The sequence below is a fragment of the Doryrhamphus excisus genome, chromosome 6 (assembly GCF_030265055.1).
Source record: "Doryrhamphus excisus isolate RoL2022-K1 chromosome 6, RoL_Dexc_1.0, whole genome shotgun sequence".
NCBI lineage: Eukaryota > Metazoa > Chordata > Actinopteri > Syngnathiformes > Syngnathidae > Doryrhamphus > Doryrhamphus excisus.
In genome coordinates this window covers 1,459,107-1,482,084 of record NC_080471.1, presented here as the reverse complement: position 1 = coordinate 1,482,084, position 22,978 = coordinate 1,459,107, and the positions used below count along the sequence as shown (strand labels likewise).

At 42.7% G+C, this 22,978-nt stretch overlaps 1 protein-coding gene across 2 annotated transcripts; it reads left to right on the top strand.

The window, feature by feature from the left end:
• The first annotated feature begins 19 nt into the window (after positions 1–19).
• Positions 20–22,758, top strand: exoc3l1 (exocyst complex component 3-like 1). Of its 2 annotated transcripts, none has more exons than XR_009130206.1 (15): positions 20–8,245; positions 11,378–11,556; positions 12,815–13,034; positions 13,178–13,390; positions 15,121–15,305; positions 15,390–15,608; positions 15,704–15,774; positions 17,147–17,264; positions 17,356–17,481; positions 18,800–18,900; positions 19,002–19,118; positions 19,186–19,456; positions 20,358–20,513; positions 22,049–22,322; positions 22,390–22,405. XR_009130206.1 is itself a non-coding variant. In XM_058076356.1 (15 exons), exons 1-15 carry the CDS (start codon positions 8,203–8,205, stop codon positions 22,574–22,576), a joined length of 2,340 nt encoding a protein of 779 aa, XP_057932339.1. In that variant the 5' UTR covers positions 20–8,202; the 3' UTR covers positions 22,577–22,758. The 2 variants fall into 2 exon arrangements, 1 of the variants encoding a protein (XP_057932339.1); XM_058076356.1 differs by having other exon boundaries at positions 22,189–22,322; positions 22,390–22,758.
• Positions 22,759–22,978: the final 220 nt, after the last annotated feature.

Sequence of the window (22,978 nt, the reverse complement as noted above, 5' to 3'; positions counted from 1 at the left end):
GGGTCGGGGGGGGGGGGGGGGGGGGGGAGTAGAGGGAGAGACAAAAACAGCAGCAACAAGAATTCCCAAAACAACAACAGTGACAAACAGAACAGTTAAATGTCAATGATGGCTAAGGGTCACACTGAAGATGATATCAGTGAAATGAAACAGTCCAACTTACCAGTAGCAATAGTAACAATGGGAACATGACCCATGATAGTAAACACAATTGCAACCATACAGTTACAGTAATTAAAATCTCATTGCTTGACATCATTATTACTGTAATAATAGCATACCAATACTATATAAACATCAGGGATAAGAGAGTAGATTGTATAGAGAAGCACCCATGTGCTGTGAGTGCCCATATGGAGGTGTGTTGTGTATGTGAATGCGAGTGTGTGAATGTGTAATTGTCACTGAGAATGACAAAAGGAGAGAGACTGCCTTCTACCACCCAGCAAACCCCGCCCCGCGCAGCCAGGTCAAGCCCCCACCGCCAGAGATCCTCCGGCCCCGTGGGTGTGGGCAAAGCCAGGGCCGACTCCCCAAGACCCGCCCCCGAAGCAACCCCCCGAAGAGACCAGCAAGAGGCCATGGAGGAGCAATCCCAACCGGCAACAGGGCGCCAGCAGGCCGGAGGAGAGCCGCACCCCCGAGACCAGCGGGAGACCATACCCTACTAGGGCAGAAGGGCATCGAAGGCCACACACCCGTGGGCACAGGGGCGCCCCCGCCGGCCGGAAGGGAGCCCGTCCACGGCCGGAGGCACCGCCTCCCGCCCCCCACACACCCCCAGGAAGCAGAACCCGGCCCGCCCCAGGTAACCCCAGGCCCGACCACCGACATAGGACCGCCCCGGCCAGGACAGAAGAGGCCCGGGCACACTGCCCCATGGAGGACCGGGCGGTTGAGATGGAACACCCTACGCCAGACCCCCGCAGAGCCCCCCCCCCGTATATCTACATGGCCATATACCCACATACACATCCACACATATACATATATATATACATATATATATAATTATAATAAAACTAATCATTAATTATCTAAGTATTTAAAACAATAAATACATAAAATAAACTCAGACACATGCACACCCCATCCACTCAATACACACACATGCTGTGGACGTCCCCGGGTGGGGCGTCCGGGGCATCACAGGGTGGGGGACCCAGGGGTCCCAGACCCACAACCAGGCCCCGAGCCCAGGGAGGTACGGACCGCCAAGGCATAGCACCCCCAGACTCCCCTCGACCACGGCATCAGGGCTACTGCAATGTGGCAGACAAAGGAGCGGGCGAGGGGAGGAGGCCCGCACATGAGCAAGCGGAGGGGGCGAGCAGGCGAGTGGTGAGGCGCTCCACTGCGCCGGCCGACATCCACCGGGCAGCTCACCCCCGTGAGGGAGAGCCATAGCTCCAAGTCACGGGGAGGCCACGCACCAGAGCCGAGGAGTTAAGACCAGCGCAAGGCCCCCGAAGGACCCCACCATCCACCGGGAGGGCCAGCCCCCCCCCGCCCCCAGAACCAGCAGCGCTCCGCCCACGTACCGGAGAACCATCCCCGACGAGCCCTAAGGCAAGACTGGGGATGGGCAAAGACAGGGACAGCGATGCGGCAGAGCATAGGACCAGTGGGAGCAGACACCCAAACGCCCGAAAGAGCACCGCCCCCCCAGCAGGCCCCACCCCGAGGAGCATGCTCCCCATCCCCACACGCCACCCCGGCCCCCGTACCCACGAGCAGGATCAGGTCCCCCCCCCAACACACAGCCCGGTCCCCGCAGCAGCCACCACAGCGCAACAACCCCAAGCCACCACCGTAGACTTCAGGCCACCAGCAGCGCAGACCCCACTGCCTGGAGGCCGGTGAACGCCCCCCCAAGGGCACGTTGGCGCCCGCGACCCAAGACAGATCCAGGGAGGTAGCGCCAACCATGACACCAGGGCAAGCCCCGGCGTCAGCTGGTTCCGGCGGGACCCCCAGGAAGGCCAGGCAGACCAGACCAAAATATCCTGCAGCCCAGGGCACCCCGAGCGAGCCGCCAAGCCCCAGCAGCCAGCGGGCCAATCGCGGGGGTAGGTAGTAGGCTCTCCGGTCCAGCCCGCTACACCTGTGTGTGTGAAGATGGTATTGTGTAGATAGTGCAATTAAAAATAGGCCTGTCCCATAGGGCTGACCTATGTGTGTGGTGTATGTGTATGTGTGTGTGTGTGTGTGGAAGGAAGCTGAGCAATGGTGGGTCCCCTGCCTGCCCAGACCCCCCCCCAGAACTGAGTGTCTAAGGTGCGGTTAAAATTGAAGGGTGACCAGCCAGAGGAATGCCGAGGACAAAAGGGCATCCGCAAGGAAACCCTTCGCCCCCGGCAAAACCCGTTGCAGGCCACCCCCCAAAGTCCTACATGTATGTGAGGTGGTGCAGTGCAGCAGGGAGGATCGGGGCCCCACACACGCCCACCCCGCACTACCGGCCAACCGAGCCGGGCAAGCCAGCCGCCCGGAGCAAGCCCTGGGCCACAGGACCAACCACGGTCCCCACCCAGCCCATCGTGGCGGCCAGTCCGGCCTGCCAGCTCCCCCCCGGAGGGCCCCACCAGAGATTGAGCCAGCTATGCCACCCCCGGACCACCAGGAGCCGCGGACAAACCACACGCCCCGAGGCTGCTCCTGCAACCACCAGAACAGCAGGAACCGCGCCCCGGCAGCACATCCGTCACCATGGCAGCCCAGGGAGTGACACCACAGAGACCGCAGGAGAACCGGGACCCGCATGGGGAAGAGCCCAACCCCACCCCCCGGGCCCGTGAGCCAAGAGTGCCAGGGCGGGACAGAGAAACACACACCAGGCAGCAGAGCCCACCAGGCAGACGATACCCCAACAGCCGCAAAAAGTGAATGCCCCCCCCAGTCCCACCCTCCACCACAGCGCCGACCCGTCTCCACCACATCTCCCATCCACCCACGGACCCGCCAAGTAGGACACCCCGGAGGCGGGAAGACCGCCACCAGACCGGAGACAGAAGGGGCCAACCAGACACCGGCAAATAGCAGGGGCCGCCCGTGAGCCACCGGCCAGCCCCACCCCCCAACCCTTGGTCGAGGCCCCCCCACGACCCAGAGCCCACCACCCCGCCCCCCAAGCAAGCCCCCCGCTAATCCCGGCCCACGCCGCGCAGAGCACCACCCCCACCGCTATCCGCCCCGCTACCCACGCACCCACAGCCAGCCCCCCACCCGCCCGCCCCACATCCACCACATCCCAGCCATCCCTCCACCGAAGGGAGGGAAGCAGGTAATGCCCCACCCCAGCACCGCACCTCCCCACCCAGAGCCCAAGCTGCACAAACGAGACCCCCCCTCCCGTATGAGCTTACCAGGCGCCCCACCCGGGGCCATACACCTACCATACACAAAAATTAAAATTGAGAATAAAAATAATAAAAATAAAAAATAAATACATAAATAAATAAATAAAAATAAAGTAAAGTAATTGATAATAATAATAATAATAATAGTAACCATAATAATAATAGTAGTAATAATAATAATAATAACAATAATAATAATAATAACAATAATAGTAATAACAATAATAGTAATAATAATAATATTTATTGATAGTTATGTATGTATAATAATGATACTACTATTGATACTTAATATATAATAATTTATATAAAATATATTTTCTAATAATTTAGATCTTTTAACTATTTTAGATATGATAATAATAAATATATACATGCATACCTACACACACACATATATAGCCATGTACATACCTAAGAGGGAAGGCTCTGCAAGGGCAGCGGGGTATAACCACCCGTGCCCACACCAAGGGCAGGGCCAAAGCCTCCCATGCCCACACCCGACGGTCCCACACAGTAGCCAGGCCAGAGCACCCAGGGCAAACCCGGCCCACCCCCAGGGGCGAGGGAGGCCGCGGAGGAACCAGCGCCACCGGACGCACACAGGCCCCCCCCAGCAGCAGCAGGCGCCCACCACCCACAGCATGCGGCTCCCCGTCTACCCACCACCCCGAGGGACGGCCTGCACCACCCCCGGGACGACCACCACCACCCCACCCACGCCCCATCCCCAGATCCGGACAGCCCCCCACCAACCCCCACCTGAACCTCCAGGGGGTCAGCCCAGCAGGAAGGGACAGAGATACACGGTACCCACCCGCTCACCCCCCAGACGCCAGGGCAACCCGGCGACCAAGACCATGCCCCAAGCCAGAGGAACGAGACCGCCAGGGGCAGAGACAGGCACACTCAGCCCTTCGAGAATTACCAAAAGAGATTAATTTAAGAGATTAATTATTGGAGCCCATATAGATTGAAATTCTGACAGTTGTTCTTTGGATTCAGCAGACATTCTCTCAATTGCTATATGATCTAACAGAAGATTTTTGTAAGAGGCTATGTTCAGTTTTTTTTTGGATTTCCAATTGATAAGAATGGTTTTCTTGGCAATGCTTAACGCTGTGATGAGGAGTTGTGTGTGATTTGTTTCTACGTTGACTGTAGAAAGATCACCCAACAAGCATAATACAGGTGAGGAAGGAATAGAGGTCCCAAGTGCCAAAGAAAGGTCCTCGCACACTGCTTGCCAGAAATTACTAATGGGGGGACATGCCCACATGGAGTGTAAATAATCATCTACTACATGATCTGGGCAGTATACACAGATGTTGGAGTCGGTTAGACCCATTTTAAACATTCTCTGCCCTGTGTAGTGTACTCTATGAATGGTTTTGAACTGAACCAACTGTAGGTTGGGATTTTTTATTAAACGGAACGAATTAAGGCATATTTGCTTCCAGAACTCAGGGTCACAGCTTGTAGATAAATCTAGGTTCCATTTGGAGACTGGAACCCCAACGGTGTTGTCACACTTTGACAAGAGAATGTACAACTTGGATAATGTTTGGGGAGCGGATATGTTTAAGAATTGGTCAATGGTGGGATAGCTTTCCCAAGATATGTTACGAAACCTAGCTCTAATTATGGATTTAATTTGTGAGTATTCAAGAAATGTATTCTGGCTTAACCCATACTGTGTAACAAGGTAAGTGAATGACACAAACTTTCCCCCCCTTATGATATTTTCCAAGCAACTTATTCCTTTGTCATGCCATGTTGTAAAATCCAAGGTTTTTTTTTTAAGCAATATATCAGGGTTATTCCAGATCGGAGTGTACTGGCAAGGATTGAGCGAGGACCTGGTTATTTTTAAAAATTCCCACCAAGCTGTCAGAGTGGTTTTAATATTTATGCTTTTAAAACAATCGTGTTTCCTAAGGATTTGACTTATGAAAGGTAAGTTAAAGATGGGGATTTCTTGGCTAAATGAAATCAGAATTTATCTGAAGCGTTTCGGAAAACCATTTGGGCGTCACTAACTAATAAGTAACTCCTAAGTAGCCAAGGGCGGCTGCAACAAATGGTTGTATTCGTAGTCAATTGATCTGAAGCTTGTTTGGATTAATCGAGCAATCGTGCGGCCTGTTAATTGGCCTCGGCATCTTCTTAAAATATAATTAGAAAGAAAAACTGCAAAAAATAAAAAAAAATAAAAAATCAGCAGTAATTTTTATATACAGAATACAGTAAAAATATAAACAGTAAAAAGTTGTAATCTAAAGAAAATAACAGAATATTATGAGGAAAAAGGGTGCGGCCTGTTAATTGGCCCCGGCATCTTCTAAAAATATAATTAGAAAGAAAAACTGCAAAATTAAAAAAAAAAAAATCTGCAGTAATTTTTATATACAGAGTACAGTAAAAATATAAACAGTAAAAAGTTGGAATCTAAAGAAAATAATAGTCATTTTTTGCTCCCATAGACTATGGGAATAAAGTCATAATTATGAGAAATTAATTTACAAAAATATAAATTATATTTATAATTTTATAATATATATTTTATTTATTTCCAAATATTTAAATATTTGGAAATAAATAAAATTAAAAAACATCAAAATTTATAACAGTCAAAATATTAAGAGAAAATGACTTATTCAATATTAAAATTGTAATATTGAAGCATTAAAAGTCATATCCTAACGAGTGAAAAAAAAAGTTGCAATTTTACCAGAATCAACTTGCAATGTATGATAAACAATGTCATTTTAGGGTTATATATATTTTTTTTAAAATGGCATTTTAAAAAAAGTTATTTTAAGTGAAGTCCAAATATTATGGGAATAAAGTCGTAATTATGAGAAGATGAGAAAATGTAGAAAGTTGGAATTAAATTAGTTAAAGGTCACAATTTTAGGAGAATTCCAGAGGTTTAGAACCAAAATTCCTCATATATAAAAAAGAAAATAATAATAATAATAAATGTCTGCTCGGGGGAGACACATTCATGTACAGACTTAGTCTGTCAGGAAGGCAAGCACAGGTCAGGAATGTCATGCAGGAAGTGGTCTAGATTTAGACTTCCTGTTCGTTCCATAGCTCTCCTGGGCGGGGGCGCTGCAGGGCCTCGTGGCGTTTAAGGTGTAGACAAAAACACGGATAGGGCAGCACTTTCCTAAACACAAATACTGCTTTCATGTTTTCCCAGTTCAAGTTTTTAGGACGTGCAAAGTCAGACGTGTCAACTTCACCAGATGATTTTTATTCAGTGGGGAGGATGGCTGCAGTCTTGCAGGCTCGGCATCGATCCTTTGTGGTGAAGAGGGAGGCAAAGCTCTCCATTTACACGTCTACGTTCCTACCCTCAGCTTTGGGTTGTACACAAGCAGCCGAAATGAGACTATGTCTCTCCACTGGCCTGGGAATGCTGGTTTCAAAGATGATGTAATGAGTAGGATGCTCAGAAGAACGTTGGGGGAATGGAAAGGTACATTTTTATTGTTGCTAAATATGCTAATATGCTAAATAGTACGTCTTTGCTGCTGCGGCACATTCTAGGAATAGTTTAATAAGGAAAGTAAAAAAAAAATGACATAGAAATATATGCGGTAATTTTTTAAAAATAAAGTCAAAATATTAGGAGAAAAATGTTTCAATCGAACAACAAAAAAATTATTTTACCTGAATGTTATGAAGAAAAATAATCTAATTTTACAAGTAAAAATATTACATTTTTATTTTTTTTTAATTATACTATTATGAGAAAAACAGAATGAAATAGTAATTTATGGAAAATTAGGTTGCGGAAAACCCACAATAACGTTATTAATATTATTGGATGTACAGAAAAAAAATGTGAAATATTTGTACAATTATATCCAGCTGAAATGGCAAAAAAACAGCTGTAATATTATCATAAAGTTATGAATATATTATAATGTATACATGACCTATTATAATATATTATAAATAAAATTAATATAAATAATTAACATAAATAAATTAATATATATATGTTATTATAATATAATTAATATATCATAAAGTCAAAATATTAAGAGGAAAAAGTCACAATTTTACAAAAAATAAACTTACTATTGTGAGGAAAAATAGTGTCTTTTCCATAAAAGAAATCTATTTTTTTATAAGAAACAAATAATAAAGTTGTAATATTTGGAAAAAATAGGTTGGGGGGGAGGTAATATGGAATAAAGTTAAAATATTACATAAAGAGTCATAATTCAGAGGAAAAAAATGACAAGAGGAAAGTTGAAATAGTTGACATTTTAAAAAAATAGCTGTAATTTCACTAAAATAAAATGAATATTATATGATAAAGTTGTAATGAAATGAGAAAAATGGCCGCTATATTATAAGAATAAAATGGTAATATAATGTCCCAACATTTTAGTAGCATTCCACCAATATCACAAAGCTAAGATACAAATGCAAATTTTGTTAATAAATGCAACTTCTTAGCATATCTACATGTGTTGCTTTATAAAAAAAATTAAAGTGGGAAAGCACATGCTTTTATTTTTCACGATCTGGACCTGGCTGGAAAAATATTTGGACAGCCCTGAGTGCAAGTTTCATTTGAGCAAAGCTCCCCATAGAGTCCTGCTCTCCACCGTACGCCATTCTTCTCTTCCCTCCTCTTAGTGCCCGCCCTTTCCTGCCAGCCTCTCCGTGGAGGATGTGCGGTGGAGTGTGAGAGGAAAGCTGTCAGTAGAATGGATATGTGCTTGCTTTCTTCTCGTCCTGCTCTCTTGTCTTCACTCTTCTGTTTGCGTCGCATCCCGGGCCAACTCTGGGAAAAGAAGACTCAAGACAGGCGGCCGGAATGTCATCAGAGGATCACAGGAACGGTGATGGCAAGGCAGAAGGTAATATTTAACCAGCAACACTTCTCACTGACCAACACCCTTCTGAGTTGATGTGTTGGTTATATATGGTAAACATGGGATGCACGGTGGCCTCACAACTAGGGCACCCGAGTTCAATTCCACCCTGGGACATCTCTGTGTGGAGTTTGCATGTTCTCCCCGTGTATGCGTGGGTTTTTTTTCCGGGTACTCCGGTTTCCTCCCACATTCCAAAAACACGCTAGGTTAATTAGCCACTCCAAATTGTCCATAGGTATGAATGTGAGTGTGAATGGTTGTTTGTCTATATGTGCCCTGTGATTGGCCGGCCACCAGTCCAGGGTGTACCCCGCCTCTCGCCCGAAGACAGCTGGGATAGGCTCCAGCATCCCCCGCGACCCTTGTGAGGATAAGCGGTAGAAAATGAATGAATGAATGTGTTTTAGAGCCCTCTAGGTATGGCATAACACCCCTATAGTCACTTTTACGCCCCTGTTACCGCAATCTAGAGGGGCATAAATACTGTATGCTGTAACTTAGCAGGCGGCACGGCGGACGAGTGGTTAGCGTGCAGACCTCACAGCTAGGAGCCCAGGGTTCAATTCCACTCTCGGCCATTTCTGTGTGGAGTTTGCATGTTCTCCCCGTGCATGCGTGGGTTTTTACTCCGGTTTCCTCCCACATTCCAAAAACATGCTAGGTTAATTAGCGACTTGTTAATTATGAATGTGAGTGTGAATGGTTGTTTGTCTATATGTGCCCTGTGATTGGCTGGCCACCAGTCCAGGGTGTACCCCACCTCTCGCCCGAAGACAGCTGGGATAGGCTCCAGCACCCCCGCTCTTGTGAGGATAAGCGGTAGAAAATGAATGAATGAATGAATCAACCAGTCACGTATTTATTGCAAATGTTGAACCAAAATCAGTATATTTAAATAACAAAATTTTAGATTTTAATGAATGTATCAGTTACTCAAGGCTGCACGGCAACCGAGTGGTTAACACGCAGGCCCCACAGCTAGGAGATCCGAGTTCAATTCCACCCTGGGACATCTCTGTGTGGAGTTTGCATGTTCTCCCCGTGCATGCGTGGGTTTTTTTTCCGGGTACTCCGGTTTCCTCCCACATTCCAAAAACATGCTAGGTTAATTAGCCACTCCAAATTGTCCATAGGTATGAATGTGAGTGTGAATGGTTGTTTGTCTATATGTGCCCTGTGATTGGCTGGCCACCAGTCCAGGGTGTACCCCGCCTATCGCCTTTGGACAAAATGACCCGCCACTGCTGTGTGCCATGTTTATTTTTCAAGATTAATCAGGAGTGAAAGGACATCAAGTGTGGACTTTACTTGCCGTCCGTGCAGCACACAGCTGCAGATATCTGCTGGAGATGAGCATTGCCATAGAGACATATTGTATTGTCAACTATAACTTTAAATATGATATTATTCCCCCACCCCAACAACAGCACACGATGAGCCAAAACTAGAATTGAAGTCAATATTTGACTCCGTGCATTCAAGCGTCAATCATGTGTCATCCGTCAGCCATCTCCCGCACTGAGTACTATTGTTCCACACGCATACTTTTAGCTTTTTGTGTAGTATCACACAGAATCGCACAAAGACGAGCCTGCTACGCGGCAGCATGAGCTGAAAGCACATTGGTGTCTGTTGAATCACGGAGCCGTTTATTCAATTTAGAACGCCAAGGACGTCTTGCTGACTCAGCGCTCAATTTGTCCTGCTAATAGCTAGCTAAATGCTGCTGATTATTTGAAGGTAAATCGGATGAGGGTTAGAGTTTAGAGTTAGGTTTAGGGTTTTTATGGAAGTCCTATAACGCTCTTACTGTTGACGTCGGATTGACGACTGTAAAAAAAAAAAAAAAAAAAATTGTTGAAACACTTCAGTTCAATTTATTTTTCTCCCTTGGGAGAAATTTGGTTACCCACAGAGACATACAGTACATGACAGACACAGTAAAACCATATACAACACGCATAAACGAGAAAATTAAAGAAACAGAGCATAAAAACACCAGAGGGATCAATGTGCAAAAGGGGGATCCTCTGAGTTGTGCCATGACCAACTGGTAAGTTAAAGTGCACAGTATTTAAAACAGGGGTCTCAAACACGCGGCCCGCGGGCCAAATGTGGCCCGCATGACACTAGTTTGAGGCCCCCGCCTTGATATGAAAGTTTAATGTTAGTGCGGCCCGCGCAAGTTTGATATGGATGCTGTATGGTATCATGTACCCAGAAAAAATTATTACGTTTGATTCATGTTCATGTTAAAGGTTAAATAACTGTTAATAGTTATCCTCCCTATCCGTGTGGAAGTGGTAAGTTTTTGGCTATTTCAGTTTAAAGGAAATAACTTGAAGGCTACCGTTTAGGTGGCTAGCTCTCTAGTTTGCGAGTTAGCATGTGTCTCAAGACCCCGCAGTTGCGCAATATGTTGTAAATAAAAAGAGTATAAATGTGACTATAGTCGTGTTTTGTCATGTCTACAGGGCTCTAATAATGCTTTGTTCATTTTAATATGAAAAAAATCATTTGTCTACCCACCAACTATATGTGCTTTCTTAACTTTTTATTATTTGCTGTTTTATTATTATTATTATTATTAGATTTATTTATTACTGATACACATGCTACTGAGACACATGCTAACTCGCAAACTAGAGAGCTAGCGACCTAAACGGTAGCCTCCAAGTTATTTCCTTTAAACTTAAAAAAGCCAAAAACTTACCACTTCCACACGGATAGGGAGGATAACTATTAACAGTTATTTAACCTTTAACATGAACATGAATCAAACGTAATCATTTTTTCTGGGTACATGATACCATACAGCATCCATATCAAACTTGCACGGGCCTCAAACTAGTGTCCTGTGGGCCACATTTGGCCCGCGGGCCGCATGTTTGAGACCCCTGGTCTATGTGAATGCCCAAGTACTTATATGATGTCACCTGTTTTATATTGTCACCATGTATGGTCACATGGCTTTGATCCCCAGTTGATTTGGGGTCAAACATCGTTTCCACACTTGAGGCATCCATGCGGTGGTACATTCCACTCATGCTGTCTGCGATGAAAAATGAAATATGTTTGAGCTAATATCTCTTAAAGTCGAGTTCTTTTGCACAGACGACGCAATGCTAACAACGGAGGTGTGGCCAGAGGCAGAGCGGGCCGAGTCTCTGGCCCGCGGTGCGGCCTTGAAGTGGGCTTCAGGGGTTTTCTGTCGACCGGAATATTTGGAGCAACTGGGCCAGTACAGGAAGAGAGAGAGTCAGAGGACCACCTCCATACACACCAGACTCAAGGTGACGGCATTATAACGCTTCAAATTGATTCAAATATGTAATTGTGATTAATCACATTTGTCCATAGTTAACAAGTAATTAATCACAGTTAATTGCAGATAGTCAAAACTGCTATATCTATATCCCCCAATAGATGGTGGGATTGTGTTGTCAACAACTTAAATATTAGTATCATCCATGGCAGGGGTGTCTTTTTGTTTGGTTATTCTCTCATAAAATGATGACGTTTGAAAAATAACATATTTTGTCTTTAATATTTCAAAGATCATCTACTAAACTGACATTTTTTTCCTCATATTATGACTATTTATTAAAATTGCAACTTTTTTCTCTTCATATTTGGACTTTACTCTTATAACATAACTTTTTTTGCAACCTAATTTTTCCCAAAATGCTAAATATTTGAAAAATATATATATATATATTTGTGAAATATCTCTACATTATTCTCATAACATAGCATTATTTTTTTTTGTCTCGTTTAAAAAATATATATTTTTAGAATGTTTTCATGACCTCTCTTCACTAATCATTTTGAAATATCTCTACATAATTCTCATAAAATGGCATTTTTATTTATTTATCTTTTGTCTCGTTTAAAAAATATATATTTTTAGAATGTTTTAATGACCTCTCTTCACTAATCATTATGAAATATCTCTACATTATTCTCATAAAATGAGATTTTTTTTATATTTATTTTTTTGTCTCGTTTAAAAAATATATTTTTTAGAATATTTTAATGACCTCTTCACTAATCATTTTGAAATATCTCATAAATCTATCTCATATAATATCTAATAGCTCATATTCTCATAAAATGGCATTTTTTTAAATTTATTTTAAAATTTTGTCTCGTTTAAAAAATATATATTTTTAGCATTTTTAATGACCTCTCTTCACTAATCATTTTGAAATATCTCTACATTATTCTTATAAAATGGCATTTTTTCATTTATTTTTTTGTCTCGTTTAAAAAATATATATTTTTAGAATGTCTTCATGACCTCTCTTCATTAATCATTTTGAAATATCTCTACATTATTCTCATAAAATGGCATTTTTTTTTGTCTTGTTTAAAAAATATATTTTTTAGAATGTTTTAATGACCTCTCTTCACTAATCATTTTGAAATATCTCTACATTATTCTCATAAAATTGCATTTTTTTAATTAATTTTTTATTTTTTTGTCTCATTTAAAAAATCTATATTTTTATAATGTTTTCATGACCTCTCTTCACTACTCTTCTTCTGCAGTCCATGGTCCAGTCCTATTTGGAGGAGGTGGGCTGGTGCATGGAGCAGCTCCACGAGGCCCAGGATGAGTTGAGGGAAGTATCCCAGGCTTTAAAGAAGGCCAGACTGGAGTACAACCGAAACCAAGATGGGGTGAAAAATCTGGAGAGGCTGAGAGAAGTGTCAGTGAACCACGGTCAGCTCCTTGCTGCTGTCAGCAACCTGCCCAGACTTTACTCAGGTACGATTTCTGACCTGCGATTTGCAGCTTTTAGTTGTCCCCCCCGTGGTGTAATGGTGCAGCCCGGATGGTTCCATTCCTTCACTTTCTGTTAGTGCCGTTTCTGAATCATAGATGACGAGCTTCTTGTTTTCTCTGTAAAGTGCGCAGCATGGTTGTGGAAACCGAGGGTCTGGTGGAGTCCCAGCGCCTGCTGGAGGCCCACGCCCGTCTCATGGACCTGGAACGCTGGCAGGATGACATCCTCTGGCAGATCAATGGAACGGCCGGGATGGCAGGAAGAGAGCTCAGCTCTGATGACCAGGAGTTGGTGACCAAATACTTCTCTGATGTCAGCAAGCTGGGCGAGACTTTAGGTGAGGAAATAATAATAATAACAATAATAACAATAATAATAATAATAACAATAATAACAATAATAACAATAATAACAATAATAACAATAATAATAACAATAATAACAATAATAACAATAACAATAACAATAATAATAATAATAATAATAATAATAATAATAATAATAATAATAATAATAATAATAATAATAATAATAATAATAATAATAATAATAATAATAATAATAATACAATTTATTTGTATAGCGCTTTTCAAAATACTCACTTTACAGAACAATGGAGTTGAATAAAAGCAAGTAAACAAAGTAAAAGATACATTAAAATACAACATTAAAGCACGCAGGCCTCACAGCTAGGAGACCCGAGTTCGATTCCACCCTCGGCTATCTCTGTGTGGAGTTTGCATGTTCTCCCCGTGCATGCGTGGGTTTTCTCCGGGTACTCCGGTTTCCTCCCACATTCCAAAAACATGCTAGGTTAATTAGCCACTCCAAATTGTCCATAGGTATGAATGTGAGTGTGAATGGTTGTTTGTCTATATGTGCCCTGTGATTGGCTGGCCACCGGTCCAGGGTGTACCCCGCCTCCCGCCCAAAGAAGACAGCTGGGATAGGCTCCAGCACCCCCCCGTGACCCTCGTGAGGATAAGTGGTAGAAAATGAATAAATGAATGATTCGGTTGAGCTGGTTTAATTGTACCTCTTGAGTGTTAAGTTGGTGTGTGATGAGTTTAGTGTTCTTTGTAAGAATGCATGCGTGGGTTTTCTCCGAGGGTTCAATTCCACCCTCGGCCATCTCTCTGTGGAGTTTGCATGTTCTCCCCGTGCATGCGTGGGTTTTCTCCGGGTACTCCGGTTTCCTCCCACATTCCAAAAACATGCTAGGTTAATTAGCCACTCCAAATTGTCCATAGGTATGAATGTGAGTGTGAATGGTTGTTTGTCTATATGTGCCCTGTGATTGGCTGGCCACCGGTCCAGGGTGTACCCCGCCTCCCGCCCAAAGAAGACAGCTGGGATAGGCTCCAGCACCCCCACGACCCTCATGAGGATTTATTTTTTTCAGATTAAAATGTACAGTATTAACAGTTATTTAACCTTTAACATGAACATGAATGAAACGTAATCATTTGACCCAATTAGCAAGTTAGCATCGTACTCAGTTCCATCTAACTTTAACAACATGTCTGATGAGATGCTTTATCTTGACGTGTATTTTCCGTTTTTATTCCAAATCATTTCCTGCATTTATTTGTACCCGGCGTCATAAGCCTTTAGCTTCATTGCTAATCCAAAGCAAAACAGGGCGGGGGTAACAGGGTAGGGTAACAGTATGGGCAGGGGGGCAAAATCATGTTAATTGTGTCGGGTGTGCACACAGCTTTAAGCTGTCATTTCAACACTAAACTTTGGTATCAAGGTGGGGGCCTCAAACTAGCGTCTCGCGGGCCGCAAGTTTGAGACCCCTGATTTAAGGGTTAGAGATGGCCGAGGTTGTAATCATAATCTATCAATGACATATAACATAATATATCATAACAGCATGAATCCTAGACTGCTGTGTGTATACAAGACAGCCATGATCTCCCGTCTGCGAGAACCGCTTATGTTGCAAAAATAGCATTCCCGGGGATTCGGGGTCAGAGGTCAATTATATCTGTTTTGGTCATCTTATATTTTCCCGCCTGTGTTGCAAGTTGTTGAGGAATTCTTTTGCGTCTGTCGCTGCAGGGAAGGAGCTGTGGGCGGTGGTGAGCAGCGCCCTGGCTGTGGCTCGCCAAAACCCTACGCCGTTTGTATCAGCGGTGAGAATTGTAGAACGCGAAGAGGCCACGGACGCGGCTCTGCTGGAGCGAGTTTTGTCCAGACCCCTGCCCCCAGGACGACCCCGTTGCTGGAGAGCACGCTTCTTCCAGGTGCGGATTCGAACATGTTTTTGTGTTTCGCTTTAGACGGCTTCTGCGTCATGGCTGCTTTTCATTTGTTCATGTGTTACGTAGGTGCTAGAAGAAGCCGTGTCCTCACGCTTTCGTAGTGTCTCCTACTTTCACACGCGGGGTCCGGGTTTGGCCGGACACCTTTCTTCGCTGCAGCACGCTATCATGACGGATCTGGCTACGGTACGCCACCTGCTGGAGCACTGTGTCCCTCCGCATTACCGCCTAACCAGAGCCTACTTGAGGGCCAGCCACCATTGTTTACATGCTCACCTGACACAGGTGAGGGCAAGTGACAGCAGTTCCTGTTTGACGGATTTAAAGATAATTTGATTTTCCAGCTCATCACACGTCTGTCTGTTGTTTTTGTGGTGTAGATCAGCAGCTGGGACCTGGAGAGTGGTGAGATCTTTGCTGTGCTCAACTGGGTACTACACGTCTACAACAGGTAACGTCTGTGACCTCCATGGACAGGAGCACAGTTCTTAATCAGTTTTTATGGGCCTGCAAGCAAAGTGAAATGTTAATCGCCATCTTATTGCTTAGAAATGACGCCGCAGTTGTCTGTGCACGTGCTCACGTTTTAAATAAATCACAATTTTTATGGGCCTGCAAGCAAAGTGCATAAGCAGAAATGTCAATCGCCATCTTATTGCTTAGAAATGACGCCGCAGTTGTCTGTGACACACATGTACACGCCGTGGACAGGGGCACGTGCTCACGTTTTAAAGAAATCACAGTTTTTATGGGCCTGCAAGCAAAGTGCATAAGCAGAAATGTCAATCGCCATCTTCTTGCTTAGAAATGACGCCGCAGTTGTCTGTGCACGTGCTCACGTTTTTAATAAATCACAATTTTTATGGGCCTGCAAGCAAAGTGCATAAGCAGAAATGTTAATCGCCATCTTATTGCTTAGAAATGACGCCGCAGTTGTCTGTGATGAGTCTGTGACACACATATACGCGCGTGTACACGCCATGGACAGGGGCACGTGCTCACGTTTTAAATAAATCACAGTTTTTATGGGCCTGCAAGCAAAGTGCATAAGCAGAAATGTCAATCGCCATCTTATTGCTTAGAAATGACGCCGCAGTTGTCTGTGACACACATATACGTGCGTGTACACGCCGTGGACAGGGGCACATGCTCACGTTTTAAAGAAATCACAGTTTTTATGGGCCTGCAAGCAAAGTGCATAAGCAGAAATGTCAATCGCCATCTTCTTGCTTAGAAATGACGCCACAGTTGTCTGTGCACGTGCTCACGTTTTTAATAAATCACAGTTTTTATGGGCCTGCAAGCAAAGTGCAAAAGCAGAAATGTCGATCGCCATCTTCTTGCTTAGAAATGACACCGCAGTTGTCTGTGACACACATGTACGCGCGTGTACACGCCGTGGACAGGGGCACGTGCTCACGTTTTAAAGAAATCACAGTTTTTATGGGCCTGCAAGCAAAGTGCATAAGCAGAAATGTCAATCGCCATCTTCTTGCTTAGAAATGACGCCGCAGTTGTCTGTGACACACATATACGCGCGTGTACATGCCGTGGACAGGGGCACATGCTCACGTTTTAAAGAAATCACAGTTTTTATGGGCCTGCAAGCAAAGTGCATAAGCAGAAATGTAAATCGCCATCTTCTTGCTTAGAAATAACGCCGCAGTTGTCTGTGCACGTGCTCACGTTTTAAATAAATCACAATTTTTATGGGCCTGCAAGCAAAGTGCATAAGCAGAAATGTCAATCGCCATCTTCTTACTTAGAAATGACGCCGCAGTTCATCCTGTCAAAGAGAAACACTGAGAGTCTCTTTTTGGCAGCCCTGAGATGATGGGTCAACCAGATCTTCTGCACGAGTTGAAGGATGGAGACATGGGACCTCTGATCTCCGCTGAGGGACTGGAGCAACTTCAGAACAAATACGTGCAGAGTGTCCGGGTGGGTATACAACTTAAAGGAAAAAAATGCACTTTTGGGGGGAATTTTGCAATTCACTTGTAAAAACGTCAGTTTACTTCTTGTACGATAGAAAAGCGTATCCGAGTGGATGCAGAAGGCTCTACAGGTGGAGCTGCAAGACTGGCAAAGGGACCAGGAGCCTGATACGGACCATGAGGGTTTCTACCAAACCAGCCTCCCAACCATCATCATTCAGGTGAGAATCTGGATCATACTTATAGGTTATCACATTTGTCTGGTATCAGGTCCAGTATCATGCCCCGACTCGGGCTGATACTGGTACGCTGGGGCATGATACTGGGCCTGATACCAGACAAACCATGTGATGATCTTATTATCACATACTCATTCATTCATTCATTTTCTACCGCTTATCCTCACGAGGGTCATGGGGGGTGCTGGAGCCTGGTGCCATCCTTGGGTCCCTTCGACCCAGCCGGCTGGGGGTACCTCCCTTTAATGTGGGGGTCCGCCCGTTTGTCAGAGTCGGGGGGGCCCGGGTGCTGGTCCCCCGATGGCACAGCCTGTGGCTCCTCCCAGTGTGGACGCCCCAAAGGTGGCGCTTCCTTGTCCGTGTGTCTAGTATGGAGGGTGGGAGGGAGGGGCTTTCTTAGTATTTGTTTTTCCTTTTAATTGTGGTAATTGTTTTTAATTCTGTAAAGCACTTTGTGTTGCATTACTTTGCAGGAAAAGTGCTATACAAATAAAGTTGATTTGATTTATTTCAACAATTTATTAACAGTCTTATCTTATATGTCTAAGTTTTGTTTTTTTGGTTACTGGAGGAGCATTAGGAATACACACGCTAGTATGCTGTTCTCTGATTGGTTGTTTCACGGGACTGATACCAGAGCAGCGCGCTCTGATTGGACAGCTATGGCGGCTGATACTGGACATGGTATAAACTATACTTTATATGGGCTTTGACAGGCGTGTGTGTGTGTGTGTGTGTGTGTGTGTGTGTGTGTTTGTGTGATTTCTGTGTGGGAACAAGCACACAAAACAATACTAGTTACCAATGCGTTCACATCTGAACCGCAACACAGTAGCGATGCTAACGAGGCTAACTAACAGGCAGCTAGCAACCAGCCAGGTGGCTGGACATAATGGCACAAAACACTACAATAGGGAACTACATCGACGGCGTCTAACATTACATGAGTGATAATAAACGTTACTCACGTTTATAGACGCACACGGCTATATATATATATATATAGCCTCCACTACGAAGTCCGTGTGGGCACATCAACAGTTAACGCTAAACAGTTCGAGTGACATCAACTCCCGAAGCTAGCGGCTACCGCGGCGCGTTCAGGTACCCGACCAGCGTAGTACTTCCGAGTTACGCCCGCACACATGTCAGCGTAATTAAACCAGAACAGAACAGCGTATATTTTGTACATGTATCATTCATGGGAGGTGTAAGTAGTATGTGATAAATACATTTATGACTTATGTTGTAGTGTGGCAGTGGCATCGAATCATGTTGCTATTCCTGGAATCTGTGATAGATGCTGGAGGAAAACGCCCGTGTGGCTTTAATCATTGGACAATCCCTCAGAGACCAGACCATACAAATGGGCTTGTATGAGATGGAGAACCTCCTCAACAGGTTTGTGTGTCAGCTCGTCCGCCCATGCAATCATTTTTATCCAATGAACTGCTCACTAATGTCTGCTGTTCGCTCACCTCCGCATTCTTTTGCGTCTTCAGGTTTCGAGAAGCTCTGGTGGAATTTGGAAAGAAGCATTGCAGCGATCCGAGCAACAGTAAAAACAATTTCTACCTCCACTACCTCCTGGCCTCCATCAGCAATTGCATCATCCTCAAGTAAGAGTCAATCAACCTTGATTTAAAAAAAAAAAACAACTTAGCACTGCTTTCATATTTGATGCAGAAAGTCCACAGAAAGCCTGCAGCAGCAGCAGTCCTCCCAAGAAATGGGTCAGTTCTCTCGGACTCCTTCCAACCCGCTGGCGGCTCTGGACCGGGCGGTGAGGCGAGCTTGTCGAATGGTGATGGATCAGCTCCTGCTGGACCTGAAACCTTTCCTCACAGGCCTGGTGACGCGACCCTGGTTGGTCCAGGGAGATCCCACTCCTAAACTCTGCCGCATCCTGGAGCGTCATCTGGACCTGTACAGCCACGTCCAAGCACCCTGCAGACAGGTTGCGTGTTCAATGCCCTAATATGTCTCTCAGAAGAAGTACTGCACTCTATGAGTTACTGGTATTTTCAGAAAACACTGGCATACAGTAAAGCAGGGGTCTCAAACACGCGGCCCGCGGGCCAAATGTGGCCCGCAGGACACTACTTTGAGGTCCCCGCCTTGATATGAAAGTTTAATGTTAGTGCGGCCCGCGCAAGTTTGATATGGATGCTGTATGGTATCATGTACCCAGAAAAAATTATTACGTTTGATTCATGTTCATGTTAAAGGTTAAATAACTGTTAATAGTTATCCTCCCTATCCGTGTGGAAGTGGTACGTTTTTGGCTATTTAAGTTTAAAGGAAATAACTTGAAGGCTACCGTTTAGGTGGCTAGCTCTCTAGTTTGCGAGTTAGCATGTGTCTCAAGACCCTGCAGTTGCGCAATATGTTGTAAATAAAAAGAGTATAAATGTGACTATAGTCGTGTTTTGTCATGTCTACAGGGCTCTAATAATGCTTTGTTCATTTTAATATGAAAAAAATCATTTGTCTACCCACCAACTATATGTGCTTTCTTAACTTTTTATTATTATTATTATATTTATTTATTACTGATTGATTGATTTTCTTTATTCTTGATTTGTTTATTTATTTTTCATCTTATTTTGTGTAGAAAAATAAAAATTAAGATATTTGAGAACAGTGGAATGTTTTATCAGAGCTTTTATTGTAGAAAATCGAAACCAAACCATTTTTCTGTTTTTAATAAATGCGATTTTTTTTGTTTTTTTTTGGAAAACCTGATGCGGCCCAATCTCACCCAGACCCTAGCTCCAGTGGCCCCCAAGTAAATTGAGTTTGAGACCCCTGCAGTAAAGTGTCTACTATGTCACACCAGCTTGCCGTGTGTCTTCCAGCGTCTTGAGGAGGAGGCCCAGTGGTTGATGGTGGTGGAATACGTCAAAGCACTGATGCAGAAGAGGCTGCTGTGTCGCAGTGCTGAGGAGCGGAGGAAGTTCGCTCAGCAGATGGTGAAGGACGACCAACAGTTCAGACACATTTTCCATGGCCTGGTCAGTAAAAAAAAAAAAAGTGTTAAACATGATTCAGCAAATCCTCTTCTTTATTCTGTGGCGTCATTGTGGGGTGGACACAAGAAGACCTTCTGGCCCCAGAACGTAACACCCACGAAAAAGCTGGGGTTTAAGATTACGTTCAGGGGTGTCCATTCACCACAAGGCAAGAACATCAGGGTACAGTGTCTATTGCAATGATATCATAGTAAAGTAATGGTAATGGTTTTATTTCATTAGAACATGCATCAGATTCCAATTGAGTGCATCCCATAATCAGTTCCCAGTTCCACATGTCCAAAAGGAGTAGGAAGAAGCAAAGCTTATTAAATCCTACCCCTCCATCTGGTACTTTTACAATCAGTAACTGTTACATTTGTTCACTTCCTGCTTTCATAATACAGTTGAAGGGTTTTTTTAATTTTTAATTTTTAATTTTTAATTTTTAATTTTTAATTTTTAATTTTTAATTTTTAATTTTTAATTTTTAATTTTTAATTTTTAATTTTTAATTTTTAATTTTTAATTTTTAATTTTTAATTTTTAATTTTTAATTTTTAATTTTTAATTTTTAATTTTTAATTCATTTTCTACCGCTTTTCCGCACCAGGGTCGCGGGGGTGCTGGAGCCTATCCCAGCTGTCTTTGGGCAAATTTTTTATTTTTTTATTTTTTATTTTTTTATTTTTTATTTTTTATTTTTTATTTTTTATTTTTTATTTTTTATTTTTTATTTTTTATTTTTTATTTTTTATTTTTTATTTTTTATTTTTTATTTTTTATTTTTTATTTTTTATTTTTTATTTTTTATTTTTTATTTTTTATTTTTTATTTTTTATTTTTTATTTTTTTAATTTTTAATTTTTAATTTTTAATTCTTTATTTTTGTCCCGTACCGAATGAGCATCCAATGACATACAGCTGGGATAGGCTCCAGCAACCTCCGCGACCCTCGTGAGGAAAAGCGGTAGAAACTGAATGAATTTTTAATTTTTAATTTTTAATTTTTAATTTTTAATTTTTAATTTTTAATTTTTAATTTTTAATTTTTAATTTTTAATTTTTAATTTTTAATTTTTAATTTTTAATTTTTAATTTTACATTTTACATTTTTAATTTTACATTTTACATTTTACATTTTACATTTTACATTTTACATTTTTAATTTTTAATTTTTAATTTTTAATTTTTAATTTTTAATTTTTTATTTTTTATTTTTAATTTTTAATTTTTAATTTTTAATTTTTAATTTTTAATTTTTAATTTTTAATTTTTAATTTTTAATTTTTAATTTTTAATTTTTTATTTTTTATTTTTTATTTTTTATTTTTTTTATTTTTTATTTTTTTTTGTCCCGTACCGAATGAGCATCCAATGACATACAGCTGGGATAGGCTCCAGCAACCTCCGCAACCCTTGTGAGGAAAAGCGGTAGAAAATGAATGAATTATTTTAGCTGTTTGAAGATGAACTATATCAGTGAGTTTAAGTATTTGTTTAAGAGTTTATGGTTTTCAACTCTTTCTCTCCGTCAGATGAAGATGGCGTTTATTTCAACCCAAATTGAATAAAGACGGTATTCGGCTACAATATGGAGGATGTTGAGTTATGTATTGCAAATGTTTCATGTCAGACTTGAGTCGGGAGTCTGACGTTTGATGGTATATCTTTAAAGGAAAGTGACAGCTTCGTACCCGAAGTGAACCCTTTGGCTCTTCTCCCAGTCTTGGCTGACTTCATCCGCCTCAAAGACCCCAGCATGCTCCCTCTAGTGGCGGCAGGACTTGCAGCACAATACCCCGACATCAGGTCAGCACAACCTGAAAAATACAGATCCAGTCCTGATACTTTTGACTTCAAATTGTTATGTCTCCAGTGAGGAGCATGTGTCTGTGCTGCTGGACATACGCGGCGACATCTCCAGGGACATCAGAGGCTCAGTGCTGGACCTGCTGGAGCAGAGTGCCCCCCCTCTGCCAGCTGGATATCGCCCCATCTTCACAGACATACTGGTGCCTCCTTCGGCCATGGCCTTCTGCTTGCCCACTGCCAAGTGTGCATGAAATCCAGTCCTAAAGATGGAACAAAATATTGACTTAGATATTAATATGTCTCAGGGGTTTGTGCATATTATACATTTTTTTCTATAAATGGATAAAAATAAAAATACAAAATGGTGAGCAGAAAAATTTAATGTTGATTTTAATTCCACAAAGGTGGTATTTTTCTGTAAATATATATAAGTTATTTGATTGGTTTTTATCTTTTTTTTAATACAAAAATTGAAATGACAAATAAAAAAAAACATTTCAGATTTGTGTTTCTATGAACGCCATTTTGTTCACAAATTGCCCCAGCACAGTGTTTTTGTGTCTACAAACATACAATTTGAGTTTAGTTGTCACTTAGATTTATAATTAGTATTTAGAAAAGTTCTTAATGAATCAAGTTAATTTGTCATTCTT

Bases quoted from the DNA above. Each gene is read 5' to 3' on its own strand.
- exoc3l1 (XM_058076356.1), top strand. From the start codon at position 8,203: ATGTCATCAGAGGATCACAGGAACGGTGATGGCAAGGCAGAAG. The intron at 15,775-17,146 runs GTAACGTCTGTG...TCTTTTTGGCAG, and splicing joins GTACTACACGTCTACAACAG to CCCTGAGATGATGGGTCAAC. The intron at 19,119-19,185 runs GTAAGAGTCAAT...TATTTGATGCAG, and splicing joins AGCAATTGCATCATCCTCAA to AAAGTCCACAGAAAGCCTGC.